Source organism: Canis aureus, chromosome 28, assembly GCF_053574225.1.
Source record: "Canis aureus isolate CA01 chromosome 28, VMU_Caureus_v.1.0, whole genome shotgun sequence".
NCBI lineage: Eukaryota > Metazoa > Chordata > Mammalia > Carnivora > Canidae > Canis > Canis aureus.
Window position 1 is genome coordinate 34,959,461 of NC_135638.1, and position 26,206 is coordinate 34,985,666.

Below are 26,206 nucleotides of genomic sequence, written 5' to 3' on the forward strand. Positions count from 1 at the left end.
CCTCATGCAAATGTGAGTTTAACAGATAAACTGGGGACACCAGGTGTCAGTGAAGAGACACAACTGTGTGAAGCAGAAATTTTGATTCCTATGTTTAGAAAGAATAATCTCAGAAAAACTAAGGGTTGCTTTCTATTTTTTTTTCCTACAAAACCATATAAAACTCTCCAGCCAAACTGATCTCATTTTCTGATGCTCTCTCTCACCTTTCTTGCTTTGTCTCCATCATCTTTAGGATAAAATCTTCTCTATGATTTTTTAATTCTTTTAGAAATCTAGTATGGACACCCAGTATTTCTTGGGCCACAGAAAGGTAGCTTACAATGTTCCATATTTGTGCATGGATTTTCCTCTTATGTAACTATCCCAGGACTTTGCCAAGTTGTTCTGGAGATTCTTTGATAGAGATTCTTTGATAGAGATTTAGTGTGATGTTGCCTCTAAATTTATGCCTCATTTACCCACCATTTCCTAACGCATATCCCTGGCCCTGGAAGGTTACTGGGCATTCATTGATGCAAAGAGGGAATAGAGCTCCAAGGAGTTTGGAGATCATCTAGTTTCATTGGTGACTTCTACATTTGAGAATTTGGGGCCCAGAGACATTAAGTGACTTGCACAAGGTCTCACAGCAAAGAAGTGAGTGGCCAAGTCAGATCCTCCCTCTTCAAGCCTGGGGTCTTTCACCACTAAAGACAGTCATCTACAGCTAATTTATACATCTTGCTTTCTCCAGGCTGTTCTCATCTGTTCCTGTGTTAATGCAATACTTTGTCTTTTTTTTCCCAATTTGCTTTCTAGCATGGGATATCACACCCCATGGATCTCTTTGACTCTTTTCTCAAACTTCTTGGACCAAAGCTATTCTAGTGCAGAGCCAGGGTTGGCTAGACATTCACAAATAAATGAGTCCCTGCCTACCAGTACACTCTCCGTCTTTCTTTTCCTCTTATATGGTCCCCACCCCTCGCCAATTAAAATGCCCAGTCAAAGCTAATATGCTCCTTGCTATGAAAAGTTGTAAGGACACTGTAGAGATTCCCCAAACCAACTAGATCAAATCTCAAATTAGACCATGGCCCAGAAAGGACAGCAACATGTGTGTACATAGAAGTCACAGCAAAGGCTCTGATGAGATGGAAATAAAATGAGCACATTATAATATGTTAACAGTTACACAACATCTATTTAGTTATAGGATTGACATATTACCAGGAAACTCTTTATTTAGAAAATGGCTATCTGTCCATCCTTTTATTCATTTGTATACCCACTGGTCTGTCTGATTTTCTTGCTACTAGAAAAGATTTGAGTAGCAGAGCCTTAAGAAACATAGGGGTAGATTTCTTACAAGTGACAGTCCTACTTATGAGACAAACAAGAGAGTAAAACACAAAAATATTAATCTGGTAATTTTTAATAAAGCTTAGTAGTATATAAACAATGTATTACTAAATATTGACAAAAATTTTTCCCTTCTGACTTTGAAAGCAATATTATGGTAATCTTTACCATTTCCTTTTAAACTCTCCCTGTTTCTTAATGTCAAAAGGAAATGATAGAGATTATCCTCATGTTCAAATATATGTATAAATAGTATTAGAAAGAGAGAGAACTAGGCCTTTTTTCTCCCACAGTTTTGGAAATTACTCTATGACACAAGCCAGAAAGACTCAGTTGCCTCTATTTACATTCTGACCAAATGTAAAATCATAGAATTTTTTTTCTACTCAGAGGGCAGCTTGAAGGCAAAAAAAAACAAAAAAACAAAAAAACAAAAAAAAAACAAAAAACAAAAACAACAAAAAAAAACCCATCAGAAGTAACCGTGAAGAAGAAAATACACAATTCACAAATTCTCATGTCAAATAGCAGATATATAACAGGGAGAACCATGGCCTCTGTCAATAAACAGTATTAGAACAGTTCTTTGGATATGACAAAAGTAGCCAATCTTTCCCCAAAGTCAGAAACCAAATTGCAAGCCCTTACCTTGGAGGGCCTGTAATCTATGAGTCTGTACGATAATGCAGAGCTGCAGGACCAGCTGTGGAGCACTTTCCAGAAAGGTGGCTAGCAAATGCAGCATACTCACATCTGCATACTCATACACCATTTTCCAGTAAAATCTCCATCTGTCATTCTCCCCACTCTGTCGACTTCGAATACCTAAGTAGATTGTGTGGAAATATCTAGAAAGAAAACATGGAGAATAAGAAAGAAATGAGTGATAATTTATAATTCAAACACCAAGGCTGTTTTTCTTTTCTGCAAGCCACTATATACAAGCACACACAAAAAACGGTTACTTTAGTGGCTTATTAATTTAAGGCCCAAAGTTAACTGCTTAAGAAGTACCCTTATTCTTAAATGTTCACTTTGAGAAGTCACTGCAATCTTCATCCTCATTAAAGGCAATCCACTGACTTGCAATCTAAAGAATGAGGCGGGGGATCCCTGGGTGGCGCAGTGGTTTGGCGCCTGCCTTTGGCCCAGGGCGCGATCCTGGAGACCCGGGATCGAATCCCATATCGGGCTCCCGGTGCATGGAGCCTGCTTCTCCCTCTGCCTGTGTCTCTGCCTCTCTCTCTCTCTCTCTCTGTGACTATCACAAATAAAAAAAAATTTAAAAAAATATTAAAAAAATAAAGAATGAGGCGAAATGTGTTGGAAACTCAGGTATAGAAGGAATTTGCTACTGTGACAATATACACGCAGCCTTTCTGGTCAGTATGTGCTCATTGGTACGATGGATTTCCCCTAGGGCACTGTGCAAGTCTGAAGTCCAAGAGCATGTGTCTGTAAACCTTCCTGGTGTCTTCTAAAAAGTGTTTTATTATTGAAAATTTCACACATATACAAAAGGAGAAAAAAATAGTATATCGAATCCATTATACGCTTCACCCAGATTAAGTAATTATTGATACATGTATGTACAATACATACATTATTTTTTATTTATACCACCACTTACTCCCTGCCACCAGAAAATCTTAAAATAAATTCTAGGCATCATGTTATTTCATCTGTAAATATTTTATTAAAAATAACTGACACACATAAATGCAGTATCATATTACATTACAAATAAGGACAATTTAATATCAAATACTCAGTTTTCATATTTTCCTGATTATCATATTTTCTTTACAGTTTGTTTGAAATACAATCCAAACAAGACCTAAATATGATTATTTGATATGTATCTTAAGTCTCTTTTACACCACGGATTTCTCTTCCATTTTTTTTTTCCTTTCCTGCCTACTTTTCACTGTCTTGATTTTGATGACTGTACATATGTGGTATGTTTAACATATTTGTCCTTGTGTTTTCTTCTCTGGGTAGTGTTGATAAGATTCAAGTTTGATCATTTTTATCAGGTCATGTTGACTACTTTTTTGAGGAGACCCTAATGTACTCCTTTATGATGCCATCATCCACTAATGATCATTTCCTAGATCCATTCATTCATTAGGGGTTGTAAAATGCTGATATTCTGAGTTGATCACCATTTAAATTTTTTTTGGTTTTTAATTTAAATTCGTTAGTTAACATACAGTATGATATCAGTTTTAGTTGTACAATCAGTATTTCAACACTTCCATACAACACCCAGTGTTCATCACAAGTGCACTCCTTAATCCCCATCACCCATTTCACTCATTCCCTCACTCACCTTCCTGATGGTAACCATTAGTTTGTTCTCTATAGGTAAGAGTCTGTTTCTTGATTTGCTTCTCTTTCTCTTTTTTCCCCCGTTGTTCATTTGTTTTGTTTCTTAAATTCCACATGAGAGAAATCATGTGGTATTTGTCTTTCTCTGACTGACTTATATCACTTAGCGTAATAATCTCTACCTCCTTCCATAATGTTGCAAATGGCAAGATTTCATTCTTTTTTATGGCTGATTAGTAATATTCTGATCTCTCTCTCTCTCTTTCTCTAGATATATATATCTCACGTCTTTTTTATCCATTCAATTTATCGGTTGGTGGACACTTGGGCTATTTCCATAATTTGCCTAATGTAAATTATGCTGCTATAAACATTGGGGTACATGTATGCCTTTGAATTAGTATTTTTGTATTCTTTGAGTAAATACCTAGTAGTGCAGTTGCTGGTTTGTAGGGTAGTTCTATTTTTAACTTTTTGAGGAAACTCTGTTCTGTTTTCCAGAGTGGCTGCACCAGTTTGCATTCCCATCAACAGTGTAAGAAGGTTCCCCTTTCTCTGCATCCTTGCCAACACCTGTTGTTTCTTGTGTTGTTGATTTTAGCCATTCTGTGTGAGTTTATAGTTTTGATTTGCATTTCCCTAATGATGAGTGATATTGAGCATCATTTCATGTGTCTGTTGACCATCTATTTGTATTCTTTGGAAAAATGTCTCTTCATGTCTTCTGCTCATATTTCAATCAGATTATTTAGTTTTGGGGTTGGCTTTTATAAGTTCTTTATGTATTTTGGGTCCTAACCTTTAATCAGATATGTTATTTACAAATATCTTCTCCCATTCCATAGGCTGCCTTTTAGTTTTGTTGATTGCTTCCTTCACTGGGTAAAAGCTTTTTATCTTGAAGAAGTTCTAACAGTTTTATTTTTGCTTTTGTATCCCTTGCCTCAGGAGACATATCTAGAAAGAAGTTGATATAGTTGATGTCAGAGAGGTTACAGCTCTAAGATTTTTATTGTTTCATGCCTCACATTTAGGTCTTTAATCCATTTTGAATTTATTTTTGTGTATTTTTGTGTATATTTGGTGTAAGAAGGTGGCCCAGTTTCATTCTTTTGCATGTTGCTGTCCAATTTTCCCAAAACCATTTGTTGAAGAGACTGTCTTTTTCCCATTGAATAGTCTTTCTTGCTTTGTCAAAAATTAGTTGACCAGATAGTTGTGGATTTATTTCTGGGTTTTCTATGATCATATTCCATTGATCTATGTGTCTATTTTTGTGCCAGTACCATACTATTTTGATCACTACAGCTTTGTAATATAACTTGAGGTCTGGAATTGTGATGTCTTTAGCATTGTGTGTGTGTTTTTTTTCTTCCAAGGTTGATTTGGCTATTTGTATCACTTTTTTTTTTTCTTAAATTGGCTAGAATACTTCTCCAGCTATTATGTCAATGACTCTGCAGTTTGTTTGGTTGTCTGAAGTTTACTCTCTAGTAGGTCCCCTAAGAAAGATGTGTAGGGATAATATTCTCTGCGTTCTTACATATTTATAACAGCAGTTATCAATCTTATAATTGCAGTTATCAATCTTGACTTGCATGGGAATAGATTTACATTTATTATTTAAACCCTAACGTCTCACAATTCTACATGAAAATTGGTGCCCATTTCTGGAGTCTGTGAAAGAACTTCACCTACTTAATGCAAAGATTTTCTGATACCAAGAAGGGAGGAAGCTAGGGATACAGCAATAAAGTACAAAAATAGAATAGCTGGGGCAAACTTTCCATTGGAGTGTCAGGTTGGATGACTATAAAATCTATGTATATTCCATACAAAATCCAAGATCTGCAATTTATTTATTTAAGTCTATTAAATCCATTATTCTATTGCTTATTAGCATGAAGTATTGTCATGGAAGTCTGATAAAAATCTTATATTCTTTCTTTTATAAACTACTTGAACTTTTTGTTTGGATCTCCAAGGAATATTTGGTTCTTTCTGAAGACCTATAGTTTTATTAGAATATATCTTGATATTGGTTGTTCTGTATCAATTTTCCCTTCATTACGTAGTTTTAAGTCTTCTTTATTAATACTATTGAGCATTTTTGTTTGTTTGTTTCATTACTTTGGTATTCTTCTTTGAGGACCCCTATTTATTTATATTGTATCTTCTTTATCTTCTATATCAGTCAACTTCCCTGAATGCTTTTATTCTCAAATAGCTTACAGATTTAAATTTTTTCCTCCTTTCTACTATCTATTTATCTTCTAATTATGGTGTTTAGATGCTGTTACACCCCTTCTAGTTGAGTTTTCACTGAGCTGCTTTTAAAAAAACAGAATTCTATATTGAGTTACATCATCTTTCTTGTAAAATCTAACTTTTTTCTATACATGTCTTTTCTATTTTTTTCTGATTCTGATTTGTGTTATATTTTTATAATTTTCTTCATTTCTTTCAACTCATTTTGAAATATTTGCTTATGGTTTTTATCTGTTTTTACTTGTTTTCTTGGTATGCTTTCATTATCTGTAGGAACATCATCATTTTCCTATTCTTTATTCCTTATAATAGTTTTGATCTTTTTTCTCATTGCTAAGTTTAAAAATGAATTAGTTTAGTTTTTATGCAGATTTAGGATGGTAGGGGGCCAGGATGGCTTGGCTGGAGTCATAGCTCCAGAGATCATTCCTCTTTTGTTCTCATGAGAGACAAAAAGAATATCACTTGTCAACTTTCTGACATCAGCATCCTCTGTTCCCCTGCCCCTTGCTTTGAATCTGGACTCTCTCTTGCATTTCTCATAACTGTCCCTGTCCTGCTCAACTTTGGCATCTATTTCCAGCAGATTATCTTCAATGTGGAGTCTTGTCTTGGAAGGGTCCTCACTCTGTGTGTAGTGAGACTACTCCAATAGCATTATATGTTATTGCATTATGGTCTCCTTGGACTTGGACTTGCACTGGATCATTGAGAACACACTTCTAGGTCCTTCTGCTCCTCTAAGATTGGTCCATTGCACTTTCTGATGAGCGACTGTTGGGGCTTTGGAGGTTCTTCTGTTCTCAAAGCCTTCTCTCTGCCTCTTCCTGCATGGTTGCCAATATCACAATGCTCTTATGAGCTGTCCCTAATTCGTCCCTTGGTAATTATCTTGGGGTTATCTCAGCACTGAGCTGTATTGGTATTGTTGCTATTGGTATGAGCAGGCATTGTTCATGCTCCTTCAGTTTCTCTCTGCCTACTTTAATGGGGTCATTTTGGTAGATTCAAAAGCTATGCTGCTACTGCCACCATATTTACAGAGCAGAAACATTTTAAAACATGAAAATAGATTTAATAATTCCCTTGGGCCTTGGATTGCTCTCTATCAATTATAAGATGAAATTTGTAGCGCACTGTTTACAGGGACATTTATGAACAGATCACCATGTTCTCACCACTCCACTGCTACAGTGTGTCATCAGCCCAGTGCAAACTGCTGGCACATCCTTCTTTAGACTTCCGTGCATTTTCACAAGCTCATATTTTTTCTTGGAATATCTTTCCTGCTTCTTTCATTGGCAAATTCATTTTTGAACTACAGTAGCTGTTCAGTCATTACCAATAATCATTCTTCTGTGCTCTCCCTGTTTATATTACTTTACTAACAAAGTACCACAAACTGGTAGCTTAAATAACAGAAATTTATTTTCTCCCAGTTCTGGAGGCTAGAAATCCAAGATCAAAATGTTGGAAGGGTTGGTTTCTTCTGAGGCCATGAAAGTCACGCTGTTATGTCCCTCTTAGTTTCTGGTGGTTTGCTGGTACTCTGTGGTATTCCTTGGATTGTGAATGCATCACCCTGCTCTCTGCTTTCATATCTATGTGGTGTTTTCCCTGTGTTTGCATCTGAGTCCAAATTTCTCCTTTTTATAAGCATAAAGTTATATTGGATTAGGACTCCCCCAATGACCTCATCTTAACTTGATCATCTGCAAGGACTTTCCTGTGTTTTCAAAAAAGATCAGATTCACAGGAACAGAGTGTTAGGACCTCTTTTAGGGGGACACAATTCAGTCAGAAGCACTCCTCTATTGATGTTTGAACTTGTTTACTCTATGAACTTACATCCCCTGTTCCAAATCTGCATCTCTCACTCTAACTTCCACCTGAGATCCAAACCTGTATGTCCATCTTATTATCTCTATGCCCATATGCTTTCCAGATTTCCCAAGGCATATATAAACAAGTATATTCAAAATGCCTTATTAGCTTTTCTTCTAAATTTGTCCCATCATGTACATGGAAATCTACATTGCCATACATTCAATAATCCAAGCTAGAAGTCTAGGGAGCATGTGAGGCTCCTACCACTCCTTCCCTTTCTCTTTTTATTTGATAATAGACATGTTATGGATTTTATCTCCTTAATATATTTCCCCCTCTGTTTTCTAAAGTTGGATTTTCTGGGTTTCTGTTTTAGTTCTGTAGCCTACTACGGTATGATCTTAGACTTGACATCTCTCTGCCGTAGCCCTTCCACCTCTAAAGGGGGAAGAGAACAGTACCAAATGCATAGGCTGATCTGAATATTAAATGAAGTAAAAGTGAAGGACTTAGCGAGCTTGGTAAATAATAGGCATTCATTAAATGTTAGTTCTTACTATGAATCAACTTTGAATTCTCTAATGGACCCTTCCCAGTGCTTCCAGATGTGTAAATTGAATCTAATTTCTCCCATTTTAAAAACCTTTGTAACTCCCCATTGCCTGGAAGATTTACAGTAGACTCAAGTAATGCAAATACAGACATTTAAGGCTTTCAGTTTATCCTTTCTTTTTTTTTTCTTTTTAAAAGATTATTTATTTATTCATGAGAGACATACAGAGAGAGAGAGAGAGAGGCAGAGACACAGGCAGAGGAAGAAGCAGGCTCCATGCAGGAAGCCCAATGTGGGACTTGATTTCAGGACTCCAGGATCATGCCCTGGGTGGAAGGGAGAGTCTAAACTGCTGAGCCACCCAGGCATCCCTAGTTTATCCTTTCTAACTTAACTTTTGGCCTCTGCACTCATCGTCCACTTACCTCTCATCCTATGTGCCATAATATGTGCCATATTAAAGCACTTGCTGCTTCTTAGCTATGAATTCACACCTTAATACCTTTGTAGGAACAAAGGTGCTTCTCTTGCCTGGAAGCTTCTTCCCACCCTTTAACATCCTGGAATTCCTACTATTTTATGATACAAGTATCAGCTCTCTCTCACCCTCTGCGGCTACTCCTCCACTCTATGGCCATTTCACTGTTTGTGCCCAAAATATTTTTATTCAGACTTTGACCAGAGAAAATAACATTATTTTAGCATCTGTTCATTTGTGAGTTCACCCACATCCCAAAATACACACCTCTGGAGAGAAAAGAATGTCTTTGTACACCTACATCAAGCTCAGTTTCTCATGATTCATAGGTACTCAATTAATTCATGTCATTTTATTCATTCAATGAGTATGTATTAAACATATGCAATATTTACCTGTTTGACAGAGAGAGAGAGATCACAAGCAGAGGGGAGGGGTAGAGGGAGAAGCAGACTCCCAGATGAGCAGGGAGTCTGATGTGGGAATCAAGTCACCCAGGTGCCTGCCACTGTAGGCTTGAGCAAAAGAGTGAGAAATCCAATTTGCATTTTAACAAAATTGGTTATTGTGTGAAAATTAGGGGGCAGGAGGGCAAGGGAATAGATAGGGACATTAGCTGGAAGACCACTGCAGTAATCCAAGTGAGAGAAAATGCTGACTTTAACTAGACTGCCAGAGGTATTGGTGGTAAAAAGACATCAGAGTTGGATAATCATGAAGAGAGCACTGACAGCTTTGTCTATTGAGTGAAAAATTTAATGATTTTAATGCTCAACTTCCTTGCGATTATCACAGAAGTTTGAAATCCAGACCCCCATGGCATTAGCAAAGGCAGTAAGGCTTCCAGAAATGCTTCCATGAATTATTTTACTACTAGTTTTCACTTGCAGAGGACATTATGCATACTTTAAACTCTCCAGCAACAGGCTAAAAAGCTACAAATGGATTTCCCAGGTCTGTGGCCCATGGGCACTTGAACTCTTCTGATGCAGTATTTGTTTCTGTAGCACTGGGAACTCACAGTTAACCTGATGGTGGTGGTAGGTTTGTTCCTAAGGAATACAACAAAGAAGCCTTATGGAGTTTCATATATTAGGATACAAAACCCAGTCTTCCAATAATGCTCGTACAGAATTCAAACACCTATAAACCAAGAATGGTCAAAACAAAACTATTTTCTGGCCAAGTGAGTTCCATATGCAAAGGCATAATGATGGCAGGAAAAAGTCCTGTGTTCTGATAATAAGTGCTGTTGTATCTGTAGTTCTCTTGGCCTGAAAGTATTTTGTGCATTCATGTTATCTCTTCTTAGAATGGACTTGCTTCTTTTCTCCACTAAGGAAACTTAATATTTGTGGTTTAAAACTCTAGTGATACATCTCACCTCAGAATACATTCCTTGGGGACCCTCAACCAGGAATCTTTCCCTGTACCTAACTTCATGCCTAGCTTTAATCTGCTTATACGTTGGCTTCAATCGCTGGCCCTCTAGGGCTGGAGTGTGCCCTTTCATCATTGAAGCTACCCCATTTAGCACTATTTTTGTTCATGCGGGCATTCACAAATATGTGTTGAATTGAATTGGGGAAAAATCTATTATATTTCTTTATAGTTAATTGCTTCTATGAGATAGATAAATAGCCTATGTCATACCAATTTTTGTTTCTGGTTAGAAGGACACAATGGGTTATGATATTTAACTAATATTTACGCTGTCATGAATATTATACATTATTAGGATAGTTTTCTACTTTCTCTAAATCAGCAGTGATAGACATCAGGAGTCTTAGGCCCATAACTTAGTCATGAGGAAATGTCAGTTTGGGCTTTTTCTCTAATTTGTGTTCTGAGAAATGGTGAGAATAAGGAGGCTTTGCAATCACAATTGGATTTCTTCCATCTTGTCAATATGTTAATAGTATAATACATTTTGGTCATATTATTTTTTTAACTTATTTTTCATCAGCTACCAGAAGGAGAGGTTGAGATAGAACAGAATCGATGAATGTGAGCATAAACATTACTATGTGTCACACATGTTCCAATTTATTCCCCATAGCATGGTGAGACAAATTTGCTCTGGGTGAGTAGAGGATGAAAACATAAATTTGTATTTCAATGTCGTATTCTTTCCCCTTTGCCACTGTTACTTCCCATGTGGGCGTATTGACTCTTGCCTTTCAGCTGTAAAACAAGCTCCCAAGAGAAGTCTTCAGCTCCTCAGCTTTTACTTAACATTTGACTACCATCATGCAATTCCACATTGTGCTTCCATAACAGCATATGGCAAGAGACTTGACTTCAGGGAGATTTGCTTCTATAATGATTTACTTCTCAGGTCAGGAAATTCTGTCCATGTTGACAAAGAACCCCAAATAGCACTCTACTAACTGGTCACAGTACCTGTTCTAGAGACAAACCATCAATACAGAAAGCAAAGGAATATTGGCAATATTTATCATTCAATTCTAACAAATGAGTGAAGATGTTGAATTATTCAAAGAAACTAGATTTCATATGTCATCTAGTAACTGCACAGGAGATTGATATGTAAATACAGAGAAACAGACCCAGGAGTTCCTTTTCTACAGAAGTTTATAACAACATGATGAAGGGCTTGTGTTCCAATGAAGAGTAGTTGCATTTCTGAACCAGAAGCAAAGCTGTCAAGTTTACTCTTCTATGGATGGTGTTTTTGTTTGTTTTTTAGCTGCCAGCCCAAGGGCCTTGGAGTTATTTCCTATGTTAAGCACCCTTAGGCTGTAATTGAGTTTCTAAAAAGGAAGAGATTTGCAAAGTTAAATATCTTCTGTAAAAAATTGCAATCCCTTTGATGAGACCTCAGTTCTGGAACTGTACCCCAGGAGACATTCCTGACTAGGGATTCCAAACACGAGATAGCTTGGAATCACAATAGAGGCAGAAGAAACTTGGGAGGTGCTTATTTCCACCTGTTTGTCCTGGAAAGATGTGGCAACATTAGCCTCTGCTGCAAGCCAGCCCATTAAGGACCCTTAGTGTGAGGGCCTTTACACATTCACCCAACTGATCTGACAAATTCTTCCACTGTGCTCTGTCCAGCTCAGAATACTTATCAGAGATAGAGTTGGGTGCTCCAGTCACTGAGAGGGGACATCTTGGTCCATTGGTTAGCTTTTGAGTGATTCTTGGAAGAAAGCTACTGGGTAGATACAACAAAGAAGTTCATGGTCGTGAACTAACTTCCTAGTCTAATCCAGATCCTTCGCATTGCATTGCAACCACATGTCTACTCTGACACTGGGAGAGAGGTGCACAGCTAATGGTCTATCCCTGAAAAATGACTCTTTCTATACCAGAAAGCAAAGGCTAAGCAATCTTGTTTCTTTGGCATCTGTGTTATTATTATCTCACTGGAAAGCATTTTCTCTTCTCTGATTTTTATAGCCACTTAGCTTTTGAGCTAAGTTTCACATCTGAAGATCGAGGTAACCAGCCCTCCTGAAAGGCTCAGGTGTGAATGAGAGGATGACAGGCATGTTGCCCCTGCTCTCCAAGGTTACTGATGCTCTGGGTTCTTCTAGAATGCTCATCTTTACCCTAATAACTGAAGGTAGTTTTCTTCTCAGTTCTTCTCATTTTCCTTAGGCATTTTATTCTAGGAGTGTTCCATCACATTGGATTTGGCCTTTGCCTAGTCTTCCAGAAGGGCGGATGGAAAAGATCATTACTCCATTGAGAAACAAGACAATTTCTAGACTTTCTGAGGATCAAAGGAATCCAGGCTGGGGTCCAGATGGGGAGTGGAGGGACTCACTCAGGTTTTTCTTCTTAGGAATTGGCTTTGCTATGTAGATGTAAGAAAGATCATCTCTGAAAGGGGCATTAGTGACCAGGGAAGTGCATAGTAATGAAAAGTCTCAGTACTTTTTAGATATTCACACACACAGCAGGGAGGATTCATAGAAAGCCATATTTACAGTTAAAATTTTAGCATAATCACCAGGGTTTCGTATAAGAGGGGAAAAAAGTTTCAAAGCTTTAGGATTGAAGATGAAATACATCTTTAGGGATCCCTGGGTGGCGCAGGGTTTGGCGCCTGCCTTTGGCCCAGGGCGCGATCCTGGAGACCTGGGATCGAATCCCACGTCGGGCTCCTGGTGCATGGAGCCTGCTTCTCCCTCTGCCTGTGTCTCTGCCTCTCTCTCTCTCTCTGTGACTATCATAAATTAAAAAAAAAATCTTTAGCATGAGAGAGCAGTGGCTTAACTACACAGCTCTCATTAGTGCTAATGGGAGATGTTCCCAATAAAAACACAGTTGGAAATATCAATGTGCTCCTCCTCTTCCACTGATGTAAATACAACCAGATGACATTTGCCACTCTTATTCATTTCTGCTAGGGACAGTCTTCCTATTTCTTTCCTGAGGAAGTATGCTAATGGAAGATATAGTTTTCCTTACATCACAAAAGGTCACTAAGGAACTCTACACCAACTTTATCAACATAATCCCAGTCTAACAATATCTTGATTCTGTAATTTCCTCAGTATTCTTGAAGATGCCCACATAAACACACCTACACAACTTATACCATGCTGTGCACACAGACACCCACACATAATCTGCCCCCTCCACACATCTGGACACAAATTCAAGTCCAACGATTTTCCGAGGATTTCAATTGAATTGAAATTCTCAGTTTCTTCTCCTCAGCATTTTCCAAATGTGAAGAGCAAGCTGAACTAATGTCATAGCCTCCCACATTACCAGCTTCAGACCTAAACATAACATAGCAAAAGCAATAAACTTGGGAGGAAAAGTCTAAATATTTGTTATGTTGAGCATTATATATGGGATGTGTATTACTGTTGTTTCAGGTAGTTCAGTTCTTAAACAATATTTGGTCAAATGCTCACTACTGACATATCAAGAGCTGAATCAGAAGTCATTAAGAGCTATAAGGATATTATGCATACATATTCTAACCCTGAATTGTTTTTCTATCTTCTAGCACAGTAAACAGTTTAGCTGTTGGCTGTTGTTATTTTTACTATCTGAAAAATGCAGTGTAAAATCTGTTCAGAAGATTTTTAAAGAAACAACATTAATAAATTGTGATTCCAGCAAGTGCTATTTCCTTGTTGCCTGGCTACAAAAGAAGCTTTACATTAGGTATGTGTATACACATTTATGATATATACACCTACATGTGTATACATATATCTCCCCAACAGTAGGCACTGATTAGTAACAAAAAAGTATGATTTGTCATCTTAAGAAGTTCTGTATTGGATATGTTAAGCAAAGGACACAATCACCATTTTTTTTTAAACACTAGAACAGTAGGTCTCAATTTATGCTGAATAATAGTCAAAATGACTAAAAATTGTGGCCTTTATTTCCCTAGTGGAAGATTTTCCTAGTGGCAATTGTTTTAAAATTAGATTCTATTTTCCACCAATCATTGAAAGGGAGAAAATGTGGGTTACAGGGAAAGAATAAATTGGATGACCTTGCACTTGACAAATAGTAGGGGTCACAGCTATCAGAGGACAGTCTAGGCTGCCTCTCACCCTGAGAAGACCCAAGGGAGCTGTCACCTCATACTGCAGAGCCACCTCCTCACACTACTCTGCTGTTCCTTTTCATAGAGCCCTGGGTGCGCCTTCTCTCATCAGAAGTGCAAGAGCACTCCCAAACCCATGAGTGTGTGTGCAGCAGTGTGCCTCTCAGCTGCACGATAAGCATATTTGCAATAAGAAAAAAGGGAGAGAGAGAGAAAAACCGGGAGAATATACTCAAGGAAATCCTTGAGTGGGACAAGAGCATGAATACCTCTTCCTCATTTACCACACTTAGACTTCTCCCCCCAAGGGCAACACGACCTCTTACACTAACGAGATTTTGGATTTCTCTGCATATATTTGACCCCTGAGCTGTGTTTCTGTCACTTTTATCTCCTGTTCAGATAATTAGAATGAATGTGGGTCCTTAGAGAAGAATAACACTCTACTAGCTGCATATCATGGTATATAACATTCTTACATGGTGTGATCTTATGCGAAGTAAAATTATACTTAGTTTGCATCTTGATAAAAGTCCTTTTAAATTATTTTTATTGTTCTGTGAAAATTTATATATGGGATATGATTATTTTTGCTTTGTTTAATTTTCATGCATTTTTCTCATATGCTTAATGCATAAAATGGCACTCTTCATATATTTATTCAAATATAGCATAGGAAATAATAGAATTTTTTTTCTCTACCAAATAATTTTCCCTGTAAAGGGCAGCATACCCAGGTCTTCTTGGGAGACATGGTACATTCAACTGAAACTGCCAAGAAAGGAGTGTTGAACTTAAAAGAAGTGTTCTTTACTCACTCTTAACACCTCCTATCAAGTGATACCTACTCCTCAGAGAGAACAAAAGATGCATTCCTCCCCAAATAATTTTTTTCTTTAGAGTTATAGTATACTTATATATTAGTAAAATATGTTTAGTTTGGAGAAAATAGAGCATACTACTGGCATAGTATAAGTTAAATTCAAGCCTTCCAATGATTAAGAGACTACTGGCAGAAATTAACCATATTTTTAAAAAAAGATCTATTTACTATTTATTAGAGAAAGAGAGAGAGAGAGAGAGAGAGAGAGAAAGTGAGGGCAAGGGGAAGGGCAGAGGGAAAGAAAGAATGAATCTCCAGCAGACTCCCCACTGAGTGTGGAGCTGAACATGGGGCTCCATCCCAGGACCTTGAGATCATGACCTGAGCCAAAACCAAGAGACAGATGTTTTACCAACTGAGCCACCCAGCCACCAACTGAGCCACCCAGGTGCTCCAGAAATTATGAACTATATTTTTAAAAAACAGGTTAACAGAATATTAATTCTTATTTCTCAGGAAATAGTGATTTGATAGCATCTTTATCATAAGCCCTGTTGGATTGATTTTATGACAAACGAGGAAAGTTCTGTGTATGTGTGTGTGATGTGTAATGTTTTATTCTTTTTAAAAGATAAGATGATGCCTTGCAGCTTTTAAGTCCTTGACTTTAGCAGACTTAGGGACATTCATAGTTTTTCAAATTAACTGAGAAATCAAGAGGCCTGGGGCATCTGACCCATCACATCCACTGAATGGCCAAGTAGGGAGGAAGGAGAATAAGGGGGCATACCATGGATCCTTACAGTTCAGGATGTGCCGTGATTCTGGGTGACTCTGGGGTCCCATCTGAAGTGTCTACAAACAAATGTCTTGTACATGATAGGGACAAGATAAGGACTGATTTCAACATTGCCATTGAATTCTTAGCACTGTTTGGGTTCAAATGCAATCCTTTTGCATTCTCTTTAAGACACTCTATTACTGTTGATATTATTGTTATTATAACTTTACTATTTATCTATTTATGCAGAATTTTGACAGAATTCAATAGCATAAAATATAGTGTTGTGGAAAGATAAAGGAACAAAAGAACTGTAGGTCTGGTTGGAGTGGGTCTGAAGTATTTCAGTTCTTGTGCACAAGAGACCTTTGTGCCACGAGCCGACAGGTTTCACTTTTCACTGAGGCCATCATGTTGTGCCCTGTGTAGAAAGATTCCGACATGAGAACATAAAATGCTTGCCACCTCCAAGCTTGCATTAGCCAGTTCAGTCTAGAGTTTATCACAGCTTCATCTAGAACACCTAATTCCTGAGAGTAGATTGCTGAAAGGCTCTTCAGGCCAGAGTTTTGGAGGCTGCAATAACAATTCAGCAGGAAAAAAGCAGAGGAGCTTCCGGAGATTGGAAGGTTTCCTTCTGACAATACAATACTCTGTACAATACAGAGTGGCTCATGGTGATGAATCAGGAAAGGGGAACACCTTTCTCTAAAATGACGGACGTGATTCTTTCCTTCTCCCATTTGTTCAGCAATCTGTGTTCTCAACTGTTTTTTAATACCCCAGGGAAAATTGTCATAGCACAATTGGCTGTAAGAATTTGGCAAAGGGTATAAAAAAAGAATTTGGCAAAGGGGATGTGAGAAAACAATATGCTAACCATGGTGGGGGGTGATCCTTTATCCAAACAATCTGACATCACATAGAGTCCTGTTCAGGAATGCTGCAGTCAAAGTTTCCATGACCACCTACAGACTAGTAACTAGAGAAATTGTTCCCTAGGAAATGTGCCTATAAACAAAAAGTTCAGTGTTTCCAAAAAGAGAGTCCCCTTTGCCTAAAATAATGAATTCGGTAACTCATTCATTCATTCAGCAAGTATTTATTGAGCACTAATTCAGAGATGGGCACACATTTGATTTCTGGAAATATAGCTGGGAACGAAATATGTACTTGCATTCTAGTAGGGGAAGACAGGCGATAAGCAAAATAAACAAGTAGAAGATAAAATATAAAATTCATGATAAGTGCCAAGTTAAAAATAAGCTGGGAGGGAGGATAAGGAATGTTGGGATGCTTGTCAATGTAGTTATACAGCCAGGAACATTTACTGGAGAGATGAAATCTTGGTTTGAATTCAAAGGATGGAGGGGAGGTAAGCCCTCTTCATTTAAAATCCAAGGAATAACATTCCAGGAAGAAAGGACAGGAGGTACCAGGTGCTATGGTGGGCATATACCTACTCCATTCCAGGAGCATTAGGTAGATAAAAACAAACAAACTGGGCAGTAATAGGAGATAAGATCAGAGAGGAAATGGACAGTCATCGCAAAGAGCCTGCTGGGCTCTATATGGACTAAGTGAGAGAAGAAACAATTTGAGGGTTTGAACAGGTGAGAGAGGTGATCTGGCCAGCATTTTGGGAGGATCTTCTGACAGCTGTGCCGAGATCAGGATGAAGGGAGGCAAGTATAGAATCAGGAAGGTTATTGCAATAACTGTGGCCAATGATGATGATTGTTTGGACTTACATAGTAGCAGTGGAGAGCTTGGTGAACTCAGTATTTATTTAGAAGTTAGGGCCAATGGAATCTGCTGCCAGGTCAGATGTGGGTGTGAAAGAAAGAGGAAGCAATATTGATTCCAAGATGTTTGCCCTGAGCTTCTGCAAAATGGAGCTGCCATTTACTGAAATGAGGAAACGATGAGAAGATTGCCAGATGATGATGAGCTTTGGAAATGTTAAATCTGAAATGCTTCTTACATATTCAAGGGGAGATCCTGAGCAGGCCATTGGGTGAGTCAGGAATGCAAGCTCAGTCTAAGGATGATTTGGGAGGCATTACGGTATTTAAAGCCATAAGATAAGAAGAGATCATCTTCCCTTACAGTGAAGTTGTGCCAACTTAATAATTTGGTGTGCCTCCTCACTAGGCATGCATTTCATGCCCACCATGAGAGAGGGTTTTACTTCAAAAGGTACCATGCCTAAATACAAATACATCAGGTGACCCCAAAAGCAGGGAATCCAGGTTCTTTTGGGGAAGTGGGAATGCTCAGGAAGTCACTCCCTTTCCAAGACCTAGACCAGGGAAAGAAGGCTACCAAGGGTGACACAAGAGTCGTCTACCTACGAGGCCACAGGGTTATTTCAAACTTCTAGAAGAAAGTTCAATAGTGTGGGTTTGAAATTAATGTGATCATAAAGTATCCATGATGTCTAAACCTAGATGCAATTTTGGTCACCTTTTTTTTCAGTGGATATGCTCGTGAGAATGACACAGTTCTTTTCAGAAAGTTTTTACTTACAGAGTAGCCAGAAATGGCTGGGCTTCCCCTTAATTGGAAAGGGAAGAGAGAAAGCACAGAGAGTCCAAGGTACCATCAAGGCAAGTATGAGCTGGCATATTGATGTCCTGCTCATGGTCCCTTGTCACCCATACTCCAAGGTTTTCTCTCAACCTATATGCAAGGCAGCTTGGAGGGATGAGGAGTTAATGTCTAGGTCAATGACACTACTGAATGGTTGGATAAATACCCCAGCTGCTTCTGGTAATGTAATTCTGAAGTGAGTTCTCTACTGCCTCAAAGAGTCCCTGGCGGTCCTGTATCCCAGCTGTCCACAGTGGTTACTTAGTAATTCAAACACATTCATAGTGCCTCCTCTTCCGTGTCCTGCTTCCACACTCCTATCTGTGCTTCCTGGAATTGCCTTCAAATAAACCATTTACACTCAACACTTCCCTGCTCTTAATTACATCACATGTTCAGAGCAGCACCCGTGATTATGCATGTCCTTCCTCTGGACATTAGTCCTCCAAATACACCACTGGCATCATATCAGTGACATGTTCATCAACCCCAGGATGGCTCCTGATTTTCTTATTGTGTGTTGATTCCTCTGCTAAACCTTTCACATTGTCTTTTATCAGGTCCAACATAGCAGGCCATCTCTTTACAGGGCAGTGCAGATGTGACCCATGTGGACTTCTCTTCCCAGCCCTGCATGCCCTTTTCCTTCCTTGGTGATTACCCACATTGGTTCTCTCTACATAAAGTGCCTAACCAAATCCGAGTGCCATTCCTTCACATGCTTAGCTCAAACTCTCCCCAACTGCTCTTCCTACCACAGCGACTCTTATCCTGAGATTCCATTGAACTCTCTCAGCACCAAAAGTTTTGATACCCAATGATCTCTAATCCATGCCTGAAAAATAGATTTTGTTGAGCATACTAACTCTGTTCCATTGGAGGTTACAGTGTTGAGAAGGATGCTGAACTGGTCTTTGAGCTCTTTGGTATTAATTAGTGGCAGCTGCCATTTGATGAATAATAGCTAACACAACATATTTGCTCAAACTCCTTCATGTGTTATATAGTCTTGACTCATTAAATTGTAAGCCCCTCACTAGTGTAGTGGTTATTCTACACTACTTATATTCTCCTTCCTTTGAGCCTATCCAACTTGTCAGTCTAAATGTAGATTTACTAATCTAAAGCTTAATCATGAGGTTCAAACTCATACATATATATGTATACACACACACATATTGGGTGTGTCCAGAACCAATGCCATCACCACACATAACCATATACCACACAGGCTCAGCTGAAAATGCATCTCTGGTGATTGGCAGTTGAGAGTTATGTATTCATTGAATATAAAGGATTTAAAACCAGTTTTTCTCATTCTCACGGGTAGGCCTGTGTGAGCATTTTGGATGTACCATATCACGTTTCACCTCCTGTACCATATCACATTTTATTTTTTAAAGGTTTTATTTATTATTTGAGAGACAAATAGAGCACAAGCAGGGAGAAGAGCAGAGGGAGAGGGAGAAGCAGACTCCCCACTGAGCAGGGAGCCCTATGTTCAGGCTTGATCCCAGAACCCTGAGTTCATTACCTGAATCAAAGTCAGACACTTAACTGACTGAGCCATCAGTTGCCCCCATATCACATTTTATATTAACTAGTGCTTCCTAGCCAATTTTCCTTAGGATCACAAAATAAATCAAGAGAGAATGGGCATGTACACTCATTCTTTCAGGGTATAATTTGAGCTGTTCTGGTAATTTATGAACTAAAGTTATACATTGTGCTTTGAATTCAATTCAACAACATCAGTGGTCAGTGAGACTTAATTTTGTGTTTTATATCATAGAGAAAAATCCAAATGATTGTGTGCTTTATTTAGAGGATGGCTTTAGTTGAGGAAAAACAATGCTAGTAAATATCTAACACCCCTTATAGGTTTTGCCTGAACTTCCATTGTGGTTTATGGAAATGTGATTCATGATGATGTATTATTAAATATTAAAACACATGTAAGATTTAACTGAAATTTATAGGTCAGCTTTTCTTAATTTACTGTCTATCACATAATTTTTAGCTTGCTGCATAAATAACAAAAGACTGCCTACATCCTTCTGTTGATTTACCATAGCCCAGAATTAAAATTAAACTTGCTGACGTTAAAGAAAAAGGAAGGTGCCATGCCACCCAGACTTGAATTTGCAACTTGGTTTTGAATGGCAGCTGAGGGCCAATACCTGGCACTTGTCCGACAGAAGTGTAACAGTGTATATGAGCAGTTTCAAAGTTTCCTTCTGCTACTCAGCCTTCTGGAATGAATGCTCATGATCAAGCAAAAGGAATTAACTTTCTGCCTAAGATACACAGGTGCTGAGTAAAATAATTTTATATGTTTTTTCAGTCTTCTGAGATGCTTTATGAAGTGTGTTACTTACTCTCTTTGATCCCCATGGGGTCCTTGCCAGAAGAGACTCATTTAGGGACATCATACAGCTAGTGAGCAGTTGAGCTGACCATAGACACTATATTTCCAAGACCCACACTATGAGACATAACGCAGATCAACTTCCATAGAATCCTACATTATCAAACAACCTCAGGTTTCCAGTCCAGGAAAACATGTCAGCCACCCATGCCTAAATAGTTACTTGGTTTTTTATATTAAAATGTATTTGGGTCAGAACTTACTAGTTCCTTTAATATAGAGTTGAACCTGATATATTGTGTGGTTCAAAGCAGCCTTTGAGTTTCTAGAAGGCAAGACTAGGATTCCGATCATGGGTCCTGACACTGAGCAATCTGCTTGGCAACAGCTACGTGAGACAGTTGAATTGACTGATTGATTGATTGATTGAATGATTGATTGATTAACTTCGTCACAGCATTTCTTGAGCCTGTTTTTTCAACTTTCTGTGTAAGTCAAAAATACCCTAAAATCCAACTGCAGGGCTTGACCTGGTTGAGGTGCTCCCAGACTTCAAGTGTGGAGGAGCAATTCTGCTTGATTCCTCTTTACACCCCGCACGCCTCACAGCCTCCTGGACAATGGTGTCACAGCCATGGCTGTTACTGGTGTTGCATAGGATAACCAAATAGCACCTTGTCAGACCTGTAGTCTTTTCTCACCCTTGGGGCCACTTTGGTCAGGGAGGATGAGAGGAGTCTTTGGATAAAATCTACTCTTTTCCCTCATCTGGATGTGCACAGGTACACTTGCCCACATGGTGGCCAGCTTGACAAAGTGATATGGGGTGGCAGTCCCTGCTTTTTTGTCTCCACTCAGGCTCCCTGGGACCAGATGCCCAAATAAACCCCATGAACTCTAACTCTTGTCTCAGGCTCTGCTCTTTGGGGGTCCAGGCTATGATATTTATCATACGTGAGTCTAAAGCTTTGTTTTTCTCATCAAGGACTGTGCGGGAGTGGGGACTAGGTAAGTGACAGTTGCCCAAACTAAAGATGCAAATTTTGTAACAAAATTTGGGGAAGCAATTAGCATTTTTAAAAACAGATCCTCGGCACCCTGGGTGGCTCAGCAGTTTAGCGTCACCTTCAGCCCAGGGCCTGATACTGGAGACCTGGGATCGAGTCCCACGTCAGGCTCCCTGCATGGAGCCTGCTTCTCCCTCAGCCTGTGTCTCTGCCTCTCTCTCTCTCTCTCTCTGTATCTCTCATGAATAAATAAATAAAGTCTTTTAAAAAGAACTTAAAAACAGATCCTTTTTCATTTTTAAGAGCAGATCTCTTCCAAATCTGTGTGACTTTCCGTTTTTATAACACCTGACAAAATTCTTGCATTTTCACTTATTGCTCAATTAAGTTTGTCATAAAGGCCATGCCAAAACAGCCTATTTCTGTAGTCAGTTTTTGTTTCCAGGCAGCTCAAGCAAGAGACAATACTGGAGACGTGCTGTTCATTAAGAAACTTCATATTGAATATGGCAGCATATGGCAGTAATCAAACACCGCATGTTTGATTTACTTATACCACAGAGAGGAGAATGCCCTGCCTTTCCTATCAAGAATAAGAAAACTGCTTATCCTATTCTCAGGAGGACCACTGGATTCAGAGTTGAGACAGGCTAGCAAAGGGTCTTCCTTTAGAAAATCTTCATCCAAAGTATTTCATTGATGTTGAAGATGATGTGACCCTTTTGGAGCCACTCCCTTTGTATCTACCAACTTATGGAAATAACCATTTATTTTACTCTTACCCTTTCTAACACACGCAAATTCTCTCTCCCATCCCTTCCCTTCTTCCCTCTCTTCTTTTTACTAGCTTTGGTCTTTTCTCCATGTCAATATTAAGTAGGCCATGCCCTTCCTAGATGTTTCTACTCTTTTCCAGAATAAACGGAAAATGAAGAGTAAGAAAACACGGTGTGTGCATTCCTGAGCAGCCTTCATTATACACTTAAGGACTGCAATTACTAGGTGAGAAATATGGCCTTGATTCATAAAATATTATGAAGCAATATTAAATTATTGCAGGCATCTCTTAAAGTAAAAGAGGAGCATGAAGAAAATATGAAAACTAGTGAAACAAAAAAAGGTGATTTGATCAATGGGGCATTCTAATTCAAGAGTCTATCTTTGGTTCCAGAATCGTCCATGTTGACATTTCTAAGAACTATAATTTATTTTCTGTTGAAAGGCAAACCTTGGCGGTAGGAGACATTCAGATCCTTATCAGTGATGAGACCACATTGGCTCCCCTCCTGCTATTTCCTAGTGAATCTCCAAATTTACTGGTGGCAGTCACACTAAGTTTTGGGTAGGAGCTGGCATGATGTAACTGCATTACATAGAAATGTTTCAGACCCAAATATAAAGCATAAAAATTAAAGTATGTGTATACAAAATGTCAATATTTCCCCCAATAATCACTTGCAAATTTAAGATTGTTTTATGCAGCTCAGCTATGAAATGGATATGTTCACTAGTTCATTTGTTTAATAACAGAATGAAATCATAGTGAACCTAATATATCTATATATCTATATAACTATGTGTATATATATATATATATATATATATTAGTCACAGAAGAATCTGAAAATGACTAGTAAACAGTTCTTGACCTCATGTTGTTTATAATTTAGTAATACAGAATTGAATTATACCCCTGAAAATTATGTCAAGTATTTAAATATACTCTGGAATCTCTCCCTCCCACTCTGGTCCACATTCCCTTCTTCCTATAAGCGACCATTAAAATGTATTAATATGCATTCTTTTAATTGGCATTTGGTCTTAAAAATTATTCATTTAGAAATAATTTTAGACTCATAAAATTGAAAAGATAGTATGAAGACTTCCCATGTGACCTTACCCTTGCTTCCCCTAAAGGTAACATCTTATAAAACCATAGTACAGTTATGAAACTAAGATATTGCTGTTGATATTGGCGCAATGCTATTAACTAATCTACAGACCTTGTTTTGGCTTTTATCAGTTTTTACAAGAATTCTGGTTTTCTTTTTCTTTCTTTCTTTTTTTTTGTGTATAGTTCTGTCAAATTTTATCACAAGTGTAGATTCATCTAACTATCACCACAATCAGGATACAGACATCCTAAATAAAACACCTTGTATTAGCCATTTACACTTATACTCAACACCAACCCTAATTCTGGCAACTGCTGATCTGTTCTCCATAGCTATACTTTATATAAATGGAATAAGATTTTAGATTAGGTTTGTTTCACTCAGCGTAATGCTCTTCTGGTCTAAGTTGCTATGTCTATCAATGATTCATCTCTTTTTATTATTAAGTAGTACTCCATTGCATAGCTGTATCACAGTTTGTCCATTTACCCTTTGAAGGATGTTTGGATTATCTCCAGGTTTTGGTGATTATGAATTAGCTACTTTAAATATTCAAATACAGTATTTAGTGTGAATGTGTGTTTATTTTCTCTAGAATAAATAAGTATAAGTGTGATTGCTGGGTCACATTGTAAATCTATGTATAACATTCTAAGACACTGGCCTTTATTCTTGCATTTGTTCTGTTGGCATGCATTTGTTTATTAAATAGCATTGTGTTAAAATATTTTACTTTTCTACTTCACCCAGTACCATGTTTTTAAGATCCATAGATATTGCTATGTAACTTTCTAATTCACATAAAAATTATTTCCTTTAATTACTGCCTACTATTGTAAGGCAGTTCTCTACTTCAAAGAATCATATAATTAGTCATTTTGTAATGCAAATGGTTCTTTGGAAATGAGTATGCCCCATAAATAATTTGTTCAGTGAATTCAGGTTTCTAGTTACTGGGTTTTCCTAAAATACTGTGTCTCTTTATTGGCTCTGGCTTTGCTTCATGGTTTTGTATACTAATGAAAATGTTATCAGGTACTAATAGTTGTCTAAGTTTGGATCCAGGTAATACATACAGTAGAGTCCCTATGTTGTCTAAGAACTTTCCAGAGTTCACAGCAGCAGAGCTAACTGTCCATGCATGGAGTGGCTCCATAGACTTTCTGTAGGTCTCTATCAGGCTCAAAATCACTGATCTCATTAGGATTTATTGATACCAGTGCTATGGCTGAAGGACCTGGAAGTGATATGAGGTAATCCAGGAGCAGTATCATCATTAGCAAAGGGCCCTGAAAAATAAACTACTGGCCTCAAATACATGATTTTCACACATGCCTTAGAGGTGACATATCCTTAGTCTTTCAGACACATACAAAAGTTCTTCTTCTTCTTCTTCTTCTTCTTCTTCTTCTTCTTCTTCTTCTTCTTCATTTTATTTTATTTTTGCTGTAGCTTTCTTATATAGAAGGCAGTAATTCTAGGAAGGGCCCATAGGTTATCTGTATATTTATATCTATATACATATGCATTCTCAAGTATTCAGGCCATTAGTTCCTTTATTAGAAATACTTTAAAATTCTGTAAGTCACAGGTAGAGGTCGCTGGTATATTTAGTGCTTATGGGGGGGTTGGGATTGGAGAAAGGGGCCTGAGAATTTTCTGTAGGTTTTATCAGCTCAAACTTGAGTGTGAATCAGAATCAGTGGGAAATCTGATTAAAATACAAAGTGCTAAGAACTTACCCTAGAGTTTCTGATACATAGTAGATATTATATGTACACTTGTGCCCATCATCATTTAATTTGTAGCCTCTGACTCACAAAGAACCTCCATAAATATATTTGTGAGGTAATTTACCCCATAGTTAGATTCTGGAACAGCCACCTCTGCTTCCCTACATGGTTACTTCATTGTGATTACCAAATGGTTGAGGTTTAATGTTCCAGGGCCTTTCCTCCTCTCAGCCAGTCATCTCTCCTCAAATAGTGCTTGCTGTGCTCACATCTTAGGGTAAAGGAGGAGATATTATTTTTTTCTGTTTCTTTCTTTATTAAATTATAGTGAGTGGTATCATCAAGAGGACCAAGTAGGAAGGTCCAAGAACTGGCTCCCCAAGGGACATATTAAAAAAAAAACAGTAAAGACTGGCTAAAATAACTTTATAGCAGCTATGGAAATCAGTGAGAGAGCTACAGCAATCATGTGAACTCACAACCAGGAAAAAGTCATATTGAAAATGGTAGGAAATTTTGTGGCATTTTTACTCACCCTTGCCCCACCACTTCCCAGCACCATATGGCAAGTTTGAGGAAAACAGTGGCCTGGTCCCCAGGTTCCTTCCCCAGGAATCTGGGAGAGCACAAGTAGACAAAATCTGTAATTTTCTAACCT

The 26,206-nt window shown here is 38.1% G+C and overlaps 1 protein-coding gene across 2 annotated transcripts in view; it reads right to left on the minus strand.

Annotated features, from left to right (window-relative positions):
* The window catches only part of XKR4 (XK related 4), a 443,574-nt gene that overhangs the window by 170,469 nt on the left and 246,899 nt on the right, over window positions 1–26,206 (minus strand). For both annotated transcript variants that reach the window (XM_077876925.1, XM_077876924.1), the window contains exon 2: window positions 1,993–2,192. In XM_077876925.1, the coding sequence (XP_077733051.1) occupies window positions 1,993–2,192 (200 nt within the window). The remainder of the gene's footprint in view (window positions 1–1,992; window positions 2,193–26,206) is intronic.